General features: G+C 36.5%; 1 protein-coding gene across 1 annotated transcript; it reads left to right on the forward strand.

The window, feature by feature from the left end:
* The first annotated feature begins 1965 nt into the window (after positions 1–1965).
* On the forward strand, positions 1966–5041 carry LOC110737504. Its single transcript, XM_021917860.1, has 3 exons — positions 1966–2812; positions 3601–4007; positions 4387–5041. The coding sequence occupies exons 1-3, from the start codon at positions 2365–2367 to the stop codon at positions 4390–4392; spliced, it is 861 nt and encodes a 286-aa protein (XP_021773552.1). The 5' UTR covers positions 1966–2364; the 3' UTR covers positions 4393–5041.
* The last annotated feature ends 7408 nt before the right edge of the window (positions 5042–12449 follow it).

Consider the following 12449-nt stretch of genomic DNA (forward strand, 5'->3'; position numbering starts at 1 on the left):
TATTTTCATGAGGCCTAATTTTACCCTACAACTCTCTGCTATAAATACCCCATAAATTCCCAAATTTTCCCAACACAAAATGTTAGTCTTATTTTCTCTCTCCTTTATTTTTATTTTTATTTTAATTTTCTTTTCCTTTTTTTTTCTTTTCTTTCTTTTTCTTTCTTTTCTTTTTCCCCTTATATCATATGTGAGCATTGTTCACCAAAACTGCCGCCCAACCACATTCGGCTGGCGTGCCGCCCTGCCGCTGCCGCCACCTAGTCGCCGCCGACCACCCAGTCGACCCAGCCAGGCTTCCTCCCCTAATTCCCCCTTTGTTTTCTTTTTATTTTGCTTAAAACTTGATTTAATTGTTTTAGGTTTTGATTTTTAATTTTATTGTTTTAAGTATGATTAATTGATTATACAATCATGATTTTGATGTTTTAAACTTATGATTTCAAATTTATAATTGTGTTTTAATTTTCAGATTTTATAATTTTAAAACCTAGGTTTTAATTTATTGAAATTGGGATTTTAGGGTTTTAATGAATAATTAAATTGGGGCTTTTGTTCCTATTGTATTTCTAATGATTAATTAATCATAAAAACATGTTTTAAAGGAAGTTTGAATGAGTTTTAAATCAAGTTATATTGCTGGAAGTTAGTTTTTGGGTATTAATTTTTGATTGTTGGTTGTTTCCTAGTAAGTGATTATTTCCTAGGAGATTTTTAATTGATTAAAAGTGGCACAAAGGATTGTTTATACGAGGTACGTACATGTCAAATTCGTTATAAGTAGTATCATGTTTAGGTACCAAAAGGAAAGAACTTAGTTTCATGATTAGAGAACTCTTGGATGGAAATTGTTTGGTTAAACATTGAATTAATTCATGTGCTTATGTTTATGAGACATGTTTTGGTGAATTGATTATGTTTCTATGGAATTATGGATACGATCATGTTGAATTATATTGAATTAATTGTTTGTATGGAATATTGATACAAGCATATTTTATTGGTTTGGTTTGTTAACCACATTTGGATTATTGAAGGATTGGAATTGAATGGTTTAAGTGGAATGAATTTATTAATTATTCCATAAGGTTATTATTATTTTATTTATTACTCAAGCATGACTTGTTAGTATGTTGAGTAAAGGTGAATTAAGCCGAAATGGCTAAGTGGGTTGACTATATTTAACAATTTTGGATATTTTGGAATTTAATGGAATTAAAGGCCAATTTGTGATGTGATCATCATTGTTCTAAATAAGATTAAAAGTGAATTTTATGTATGATTATTGTGTAAGGTCACTTGAATGAGTCGGCTATTATTATTAAAACTTTTAATCATGTAAAGTGAAACATGGATGAGCAATAAAACTTTGGAAAGCGTGCACTTCTAGAATATTGACAATTATCGGTTGGGGTACACGATGGTAGCCCGTGGCTTTTCGAGGCTTGTTTGATTAACATGTCCTGTTTTCTTTTAGTATTTATATTTTTATTTTATAATGAAAGTTAGATGAGATCCTAGACTAACTTTGTGAGAATGGAGTCGTGCCCATTCTTGCATCGCGCTATACTTTTATTTTAAATTGTCAGTTGGAACCAAAATGATTTGGTGGATTGGACAACCTCGTCTATTGTTTACTCCAAATTAAATTAATTAAATTAAATATAAAGAGTCAAGTGGATTGGAATTGGTTAGTGAGTATGTTGAGTTGATTAAACTATTTTGGTGTGGAGTCTTGGTTAATGAATTTATGTTGAATGTTTGTTTACTTTAATTAGTTGAGCATGTTAGGTTTGTTGCGTTGTAGCTTGTATGTACTCTGCTTTGCTGATTGCGTGATTTTGTGTGTGTTTTCGTTTGGTCATGACCTTCAGCTTTCAATGACCCTGTGATGATCCAATTATTACACTTGTATTATTGGGAGCTGTATAGCACATGTTATCTTGATGATGTGAAGTTCGGGGATTTGACATACGCATTGTCAAGGGATTGGTGTGATTGAGAGTATTCGTTCTTTGTGTTGAACTTATTTATGTTTTTATATTCGTTTATGATTTGGGTTTTAAATATTGGTTTGGTTTTAAATAAGGGCTTTTATGGTTCCAGTTTGTAAGCTTTGACTTATTGGTTTTCTTTAGTATATTATTTTAAGATTTAAGTTGGATTTTCTGCTGCGATACTTTGATAAAACCTTAACGTTTTAACACGTGGCGGTAACATGCCAATGGTTCTTCTCTATTTTATATAAAGTAAGTGGTTTGGAAAAGGGGGAACTATTGGGGTGTTACATACTCAGAAACACACTATCCCCAAAATACTATCCTCGTATCTTCCCAAGAACATTGTCCTCTTTACTTCCCCACCATGGATCCTAACCAAGACGTACCTTACCCACCTGGGTTCTTTGCTGCTCCAGTAGCGGAGAACGCCAAACATTGTTTCGACTACAATAAGAACCCTGAACAAAAAATGAACTTCAATGACTATGTCTATTTTCGTAGTCGAAGTGGTAATCAGACATTGCATGTCCTTGAATGGGATATCTTGAGGAAAATTGTCGCCAAGCCCAAGGAAGAGCAACACCGCATGGACAAATTGATGATAGTGAATGAGGCTGGTGAAATCTTTTCGGCTCACTTACCCAATATTGTTGATGTCGTTGGTAAGCCGGAGGTGCAAGCTACCATTCGTGAGCTGGAAAAGGAGGATGTTGTCAAGTACGAGGGTACAACTAAAGTCATCCCCAAAACAAGTGGCCCTATATACTACCTTGGAGAGGCTGGATTTAGCACGGAATTTGGCAGCTACACCGGTGATGTTCTGTTTCTGCAGGAAAAATAAGTAGCTTTGTTAAAAAATAAGTAGCTTTGTTGAACATTAGAATAATTTTGCTACATAATTGGTTAATGGGATTTTTTTTATTTGTGATTCTGGTTGGAATTAGAGTAATTTAAGTAATATGATTGAATTTTTATTTGGAGTTGAAGTACTTTAGTATGTCATTAGAGTAATGTTGTCAGATATTATGGTAATTACATCAGTACTTAAGTAGTTATGTTTGTAATTAGATAACTTTAACTACTTTTGTGTCATAAAAGCCTGTGATGTTAGTTGGGAACTTGGAAGTAGAATTATTTAACCAATTATATATAATAATGGGGTTACTTTTGTTGCTGGAGTCTTTTTGTAATATAATCAGTAATTATTATGACATCTAAGATAATAAATTTTATTAAGTGGTGGCAAGTAAGATGTTTGTTGTGCTGAATTTTGTGTGATTTCAACTATATTCGTATGATGGAAAGCAATGGCGAGCGAACATGATGATAATTGGTGATAATACATGATAATTGATAATTGATTATTGAAGATAAATTTCTGAGATTGATGATAATTGGTGAAAATGATAATAAGTGATTATTATTAAGTGATTATTGGTGATAAATGATAATATCTGATAATAAGTGATTATTAATAAGTTATTTTACCACATGGTTGATTCGAGGTCTCAAGATTAGGCTGCAGATTTGTTGATTAATGGTGATAAAAGATGATAATGTATGATTAAATATTTTGCTCATGTGAGATATGCCATCACAGAGATCAATTACGGGTTCATTAAGGACGATCTGACTAGTTGTTACCAAGCTGTCAGGATTTGTACGGAGTTGGAAGCTGACAAGAAAAAATTGGACATTGAAGCTGCTGTTGTGCTGTGGAATGGTCGTAGGATTACTCGGCCTTCCTTTGTCAACTACTTTGAAGATATTGTTGCAACCCATAAGCCAATTTTGATGATTGTGACTGAGGTGGGAGCAACATCCACCAACCTTGAAAGGATTCTGGCCAAGCTAGGCACAATTATGTCTTGGAGGTTTGATTCGGGAGAAGGTTTGCTTGGAGGGACCGTGGTTTTTTGGGATCCTCATAGGGTGGATTCAATCATGCTGATAGCTGACTCTGATGAGATTGATCTGCGTGTTGTGGGATCAGTGAATGCAATTCAGGTTTAAGTCCCTCATTGTGCTCTTCAAATTTAATATTAATTAAATTATTACTCTCTCTATTCCATAATACTTGGGACGTTGGGGTGGACACTAGTTTAAGAAAACTACAAGTGGTTTTATTTAAAACATTTGTTTATTATATAAAAGATTCTCTTTTGTATTATTATATTGTAAGAAAAGAACAAGTAGAGTGGAAGTGGGGTAGTTGAGGTGAGAAAAAATGTAGAAAAATATTTGTTATTTAAATGCCATATTTAGTAACGTGTCAAGTATTGTGGGACTGACGAAAATGAGAAGTTTGTCAAGTATTATGGGACGGAGGGGGTATTAATTATGTTATTTAAATGCCATTAACATTTACAATTGATGGTCAAAACAGGAGTAGTACCTGCTGCTGACGAAGTGTGCTGGAGGGTGATGGTGAAGGCTCTTGTGCTAATATGGAAGGCTACTGTGTTGAATTCTAGTTAAAAGTACTCTATTACTACTCGTATTCTGTCTAAGAAATATTTGTGTAATAATGTGTGTAATCGGACTATTTGGCTCATGGATAGGCCTATGGTTTCATGTAGTGGACTATATATTAGGAAGTAATTATGCGATGTTGGTAATAGTGCTATTGTGATGAAATTGTAGTGTACTAAGTTGTAGGAACTAATCATCATGTGTTGTTCTGTTAGTTTGGAAACTTATGTGATATTGAAATTATGTGTTCTGTGATATAAGTTTGGGAATTATGTGTTCTTTGATAACCCAAGTGTGGAGTAAAGTAGGTAACTAATCAGTAACTAACCCAATTATAAAGATAAACTCAGTATTTGGACTCGATGATGAAGTTGTTGGCCCCCTTGAAATAGAAATTTGGGAATGCTATCCTGCAGTCCATATTTCATATAATTCCCCCCCACCCTCCAAACAGGAAAAAAATTAAATAAAACCTTTGACAATTCATATAATAAATCTCATATGCACACATAATAAAAATAAAATAAACTGGATAAATCTCAAACTGGACATTGAAGAACGCAGTAGTAGTCTCCATCTATAAAAATTAAAAGTAGCAAAACAACCATGGTCTATGACTGATCATATAGTAGTTGAAGACAAACGATTAAGTCCAAGTGGCTCATCATATAGTAGCTGAACTAAAACAAACAAGGCCTGACACATAACAAAACACAAAACAAACAAGGCTTGGATAAGTGTTGATCCATGACCAAGGTAATAAATTGTTTTCATTTTTTGCTAGATACGAGTTAAATTAATTTTATGGCATTGATACAAGTAGATCACAAAAGCAAAATTAGATGATTTAAAACAAACTTACTTATAACGAAGTAAGGTTAAGTCACATAAACCAATTGCGCATCCAAAGTTACAATTGGATGAATTCTTATTCTTATTTGATTATGAATCGCTTGAGAATTAAAAGTCATGCTTGATAAGGTAAGATGACCAAGTCACCTTTTAGTTGAAAGGGTGAAAGAGCTAAAATGACCTTTACCAATAAGTTCAAAGCTAGCAAGAGATTTAACTATTTCATTGCTTTTACTAACGATTTAAGCAAATATGTCCATAATTACTTAATGAAGTAAAGCTTGGAATCATTGAAATGTTCAAGAATTCCACAATGAAATGTAAAATTAGTTTGAGATAAACGATTTAACACTACAATATGATTGTTGTGATAAATATTTAACTCAAAATTAATGATCATCTAAAGGGAATTGTGGAATTAATTCACAATCTAGGAACACAACAATTAAAAATGTGTTAGAAAGCAGGAATCAAACTTTTCTTGCCATGGTTCAATCCAAGATTAGCTTTAATGATTTACAAATATCATTTTGAGGATATGCATTAGAACAACAATTGCGAATGCACTAAACAGAAACTCAACCAAAGCAGTTGAAAAGCGTCATAAGAGTTATGGATCGGAAATGTTCCAAGAGTCGTCTTTTATAAGCATGATTAAGGATTATGAAATCTATGTAAAATGTTTACAAAGGTGACGTAATAGACCCTAAATAAGATAAATAGTTCTTCGTGGGTTATCCCATGGAAACTAAAAGGTATTTTTTCTACAATTGCGTAGATAACAAAGCGTTTGTTGCTCGCGATAGTGTCTTTATAGAAATAAATTTCTTCCTACAAAGCCAAGTGGGAGTAAAGTTAGATCTCGAAAAGGTTCGAGACGAGCAACTAATGGATGTGAATAACACCACATCAGAAACGAAGGCGCATGAAGTCACCTAATTTGATAAATCATGTGTCGAAGCAAGCTAATTCAACTAGCAAGGCTCCTGTCGTCCCACTTGGATGAAAAGCTCCAAAGAGTTGAAGAGAATAATTGTATTGTTGCTCATACCTATCGTAGGTTACTTAGGATTTAAACAAACAGTTTTTTGAAATTCTGGTAAAAGGTGGATTTTAAAAATTTTCTTATTGGAATGGTTAGAACCCACAACCTACAAGCAAGCTTTGGTAAGTACCAACTCAAGAAATGGCTTAAGGCCATGAAATCCCAGATGGACTCCATGTCTGAAAAGATGTGTTAGTTCTTGATAGACTTACAAATGGGGTCAAACCTATTAGCTACGTAAGCCAATTCAGATTCTTCTAGTGATTGCTGATTTTCAATTATGAAATTTGGCAGCTGGACAGCAAAACCGTCTTCTTGAAATGTTCATGATGGAGGATGTGTATATTACACAACCTAAAGGGTTTTGAAGATCCAGAAAATCCTAGAAAGTTTTGCAAACTTTAGAAAATCTATTTGTGGATTGAAGTAAGCATTAGTGAGTTAGAACATTTATTACGATTAGGCAATCAAACAGTTTGTTCCTTGAAGAACGAAAAAGGAATATTGTAGATACAAGAAGTTTAGTGGGAGCAATATGATTTTCTTAGTCTTGTATGTAGATGAGATACAACTCATAGGGAACAACACGCCAGTGCTTAAGTAAGTCAAGCAATGGTTTAGGAGTTGTTTCTATATGAAAGACTTAGGAGATGTTGAGTACATGTTGGGAATCAAGATCCACAAAATGAATCTTGAAGAATGATTGGACTTAATCAAGAGACTTATGTTGATAAGGTTCTTGACAAGTTCAAGATGCAAGACTCTAAGAGAGGATATCTTCCCATGTCTCACGGTTTTACGCTCAGTAAAACTCAGTGCCTTCAAAAGCTAGTAGAGTTGATTCGTATGGATAATGTACCTTATGCTTTTGCAAAATGGTCCATTATATATGCCATGATATTTACAAAGCAAGATATTGCATATGCCTTGTGCATGTGTAGCAAGTTTCAAGCAAATTCAGGATAAGTATGCTGAAAGTTGCTAAGAACAAATCCTTGAGTACTTGAGAAGGACTAAAGGAATGTTTCTAGTTTATGGTGGCAAAAGTGAATTAGTTTTCAAAAGGTTATACGGATGCAAGTTTCCAAACAGACAAGATGACTTTAGATGTTGATCTGGATACATTTTGTGTCTAAATGGAGAAGGTTCCTAGTTCGAAATCATTAAAGTGGACATAAATGATTTCAATAAATGGACTAGCATGTAAGATTGATTGGATAGTGCAGTTTCATGAGCTATAGGGGCATAGAGATGCTCGGTCAATCACATGGATATGCATGAATGATGCATGATCGAACTATTGACCTACTTTGAAGTTCAAGTATAGAACTTCCGGATATACTAGTGGATTCCTTTGACATGAGTGGAACATTGATTCCATTCAATGATTAATTTAACTGTGGTACATTCAAACGTCTTCCCGTAGCTGGAGATTATAAAGGGTGTTTCCTAGTTACTTCAAAAGTTAAGTGGGAGCCTTGGTTGCCACAAGATTCGATTGAGTCTACCTATTAACTTAGGGAATGTGTCATGGCCACTTGAAGAGGGAGAATTCAGAAAATACGTGGCCGCGTTCAAATGCATTACTCAGTAATCATTTGGTTTTGTAATTCTAACTCAGATTTCAAGAAACGATTTGTAGATTAATATGATCTCGACATGGGATGCAATCATACTGTCAAATCGACACATATTGACTTAAGGAATTTGAATATTGCACACTTGTCTCAGACAAGTGGGAGATTGTAGAATTTATGTCTTCGTCAAGTGCAATTACTAGATGTATAAATGGATCAAATTATGGAGATAAACAAGTTCGTACTTTTGGGTCATCCTTATATCATAGTTAGAGGTACTAACGATCTTTGGGCAAGTAAAATAGGCCAAAGCCCAATTGGACGGATCCTATAAGGTCACACAAAGGGCTTAAATCGAGCATTAGAGGACGAGGCCCATGATGGGCCTCATCCCCTAGGTGGCCGGCCACATGGAGGAGTATGGAAGGTTTTGGGCTTCGTAACCTAGTCTAATTATAATAGGATTATAAATAGACTAGGTGCCTAGGGTTGAACATAGTGTGATCAAACCCTAATTAGCAAACACAAGCTAATCCCTCTCATACTCTCTCACACTCTTGTCTGTCTCTTGCCCCTTGCGCCGGTGCTGTGTGCGGTGGTGGTGGTGGTTCGAGGTGGTGGCTGGTTGTTCGCAAAGGTGGTGATCGTGGTTTTCCCCTTCACTTAACCAATCTAGTATTGGTGGATGGCTCGTTCGAATCCCGTGGACTAAGTAGAGGAGTCACGCTTGGGGCTCTATTCTCTCCCTGATTTGCCGATCGAATAGCTATGTGGAGATCACGCCTTAAAGGTATGATTATGTGATTCTTGTGTGTTATGCATGTGATCTTGGTTTAGGTGCTTATGAATATGATTCATGAAATTCCGCATATAGTACCTATAAACTCCTACATCACGGACCTTTAATTCCTTTAATACTCGGGTTCTGCATACACCGGCGAATAGTTAAGCAACCATAATGAATTAATATGCAATTAACCATATGAATGAATTAATATGCAATTAACCATATGAATGAATTAATATGTTGTAAGTAGGCATCAGAATGTGAAGAAAGTAGCTTTGACCTTGGCGCTTCAATATGAAATGGTCACCCATCATCCATTAGTTCATCTAGACGTTTCCGCTTAACTTGTGAGTGGTTATGTGCTAACTGTGAAAAAACATGTAAATGATATATAAAGCAGTATACAAGAACGCTGTAATGTATTATTCATACTTACATGTAGCTTATGACAAGACATATTGGCCTTTCCCTTTGATGTAATAGCCTTCCCCCTAGCTGTATTGGTGTTCCCCTGAGATGTATGGCAACTCCCTTCCCTGTGCCGGCCTTTCCCTTAGCATTAGATGGAATTAAATTGACTTTTCCCATGACCACTTTGCCCTTATCATCCTTGACCGCTTTCCCCTTATCCTTGACTGCTTTCCCCTTATCAGGTGTAGCTTCCTATTTGATTTAAAATAGCATTCCCAGACAGAAAAGAAAAACGATCAAAGAGGATCAGAGAGTAGGCAAAATAGATGAGGCTTTTATATTGATGCATAAAACTTACAGGAGTTGTGTTCTTATTATCCTTGACTACTTTCCTTTTATCCTTGACTGCTTTTGCCTTATCAGCCTCTCCAAGTTCCCATTTATATCAAATTAGCATTCCTAGAGAGACAAAAAAAAAAAAAGGATCAGAGAGTAGGCAAAATAGATGAGGCTTTTTTATTGATGCATAAAACTTCCAGGAGTTGTGTTCTTCTTCTTGTTACTTTGCTTGTACCCTGTTTCAGCCAACGTTTTGTGCCTTAAACCCTTTGGCCTTCCCCTTTTCTTTTTCTTAAATATAGGGTCCATTAAAGGTGGACAAGGCCAGGGTCTTCAGGCTCTGCAATAGGGTTCCGAACGAAGGACAACGTTCTATCATCGCTTGTTGATGAAAGCGTACTAATGACAAGAACATTTTCTTGATGCTTTTTTTCCCTACACTCATTGACAGATAGTTGAAGGTTTGATAGTGCTTCAAGCACCATATTACCGTTTGCTCGTTCACCATCCGCAGCGGTCTCACATAAAGGCTCGAATTTACCCATCATTTTGTTGAATCTCTTCACATGGTCCGTGTCGCCGGGATCGTGGTAGGAATCCTTTACCCTTGACCCTGCTTTCGTGGTATGTCCTTCCGCCAACGTGCGAGTATGTACTTCTCTAGGAGATTTTCCACCAAGTTTACATCGAGGACCCTAATGGAGTGTTTTCAAAGTATGTCATGTGTCTCGAACTTTCTACAATCACATTGCACTTCTTTGTGATTGGAAAGAACGTAACATTGTATAGTCTTTGGCGATCTATAATGACCTCCTCACTAGCACCGGGAGGTACAATCCATACACGATCCACCACCAAATAATGAATAAGGTTTTCTGACAACACCCTCTCTTCTCGAACATTGCAATACATCATTCTAGAACACTCTGTCTGAACTTACTGAAACTTGTTGTCTGTGTACAACTTTTGGAAAAAAAGTTTCAACTTTGAATCCGTTAACCAACCTCCTCAGGTACTTTGAGCAACAGTCATCTACACTCACCTCATCTCGAACTCGTTGATCCAATGCCATACAATACTTCTGAGGAAACACATGAAGTTTAGTTTTGCGGTCAACATAGCCATCATAAAACCGATTAATGCTCTCCACCCTTTGTGTGGTCTTTATATCGGCCCAGAAAAATTCATTCATGTACGTCGGCACCCATATATGACTCTCTTTGTGGAGGCTTTGAAGCCATTGATTGTCCTCCAACTTATACTCATATATAAGTTCTACCCATCGCTAATGGAACTCCTCGGGTCAAAACTCTCATACACAACCGCTTTTAGAGGGTTGATGAATTTTTGGTAACTATAAACAAAACAATATTGACAATCATAAAGCATATAATGGTAGTCAGATTACATAAAATTCCTCCCTATCCCACATACCAGGGGGAGGAACACATTAGAGTGGAGATTTTCTGAGGGGAGGGGAGGAACACATTAGAGGGAGGTTGAAAAAACAATCAAAACAAGCAAGACAATCATAGTATAAATTACAACATTATATTGCAAATGGGAGTCAAGAGGAAAATAATTAGAACAAGCAAAACAATGAGAGAGGCAAACAATCATAACAAAAAAGAGAACATAGCAGATCAGCAACAGAACAACAACAAAACAACAACAGAATAGCAGAACAGCAACAGATTAGTTAATAAACAGCAACTGAACACAGCAACAGAACAACAAAATAGCAACAGAATAGCAGAACAGCAGCAGAACAATTACAAAACAACAATAGAACACCAATAAAACAGCAACAAATAAGCAACTACACAGCAACATCAAGTTCAAAAATCACACACATGAATCCATTAGCATCTTTATTGGGTTAAGACATGAACCGCGTACACTTTCCAAGTTTCCTAGGGAACTTGCTCATGATATGCCATATGCACCAACGATGCATCGTGTTGACATGACTTCAGCTAGGGTCCTCCGCATAGTTGCCGCTTGGTCGGTCAAAATGGCATTAGGAGCCCAGTTGTTCATGCAAGCTAGCCAATGTCGACATATCCAAGCAAATGTATTGCAGTCTTCATGTGAAACAAGAGCACAACCCAACAACAACAATTGCCCATGGTGGTTCACACCAACAAAGTTTGCAAACGGGAGCTCGTACTAATTTGTTAGGTAGGTTGCGTCGAAGAAAACCGCATCATCAAAGTCCTCATAAGCTACCTTACTTCTTGCATCCACCCACAACACATCCTTAAGTCTCCCATCTTCATTCAAACGTTGAGCATGGAAAAAATTTTGGTTGCCGGATTGCATTTTTTAAAGTACTCCATCATTGCCACCGAGTCCCCTGCCAACCATCTTCAACCGCCTAGCCTTGTACACCTCATGCTGTAAATCTTTGACAGTGAGCGGCATTCGTTCCGTTCGGTCGCCATGCTATTTGAGAAATGGGTACACCCTGCTCATAATAATCCATCAACGTCTTCCTCACTTTTGAGGTCATGTGCTTCATGCGATACTCCTTGACAAGCTTATCTTGAGCCGGAGCAATCTTGTGATTATGCTTTAAGTGCACGGTCTTCAAAACCCAACAACCATCTTCATTAACTTTAGCATAAGTCCGGACCTCACATTCACACTTTATTGAAGTCCTCTTCCCACGACTTAACTCATCCTCACATACGACCCCATCTACTAATCCGCCTGAACCTCCAACACCCATTGCCTTTGCCCTCTTCTTCGCTTCCCTCCTAGCCCTCATGTTGGGTTTTCCCTAACACTCACACTTCCACGTGTTTGCAATTATATGCCTCTTGTCCGTCTTAGAATTTACACCTTGAACCCTTGACACTCCAAACCCCATCTGCTCAGCATACTCCTTATAGTAGGCTTTAACTTCTTGCCAAGAGCGGAAAATCATCCCAATCTTAGGCTCCTCAATAGTGACTACATTCATT

This window comes from Chenopodium quinoa, unplaced genomic scaffold (assembly GCF_001683475.1).
Source record: "Chenopodium quinoa cultivar QQ74 unplaced genomic scaffold, ASM168347v1, whole genome shotgun sequence".
Lineage (NCBI taxonomy): Eukaryota > Viridiplantae > Streptophyta > Magnoliopsida > Caryophyllales > Amaranthaceae > Chenopodium > Chenopodium quinoa.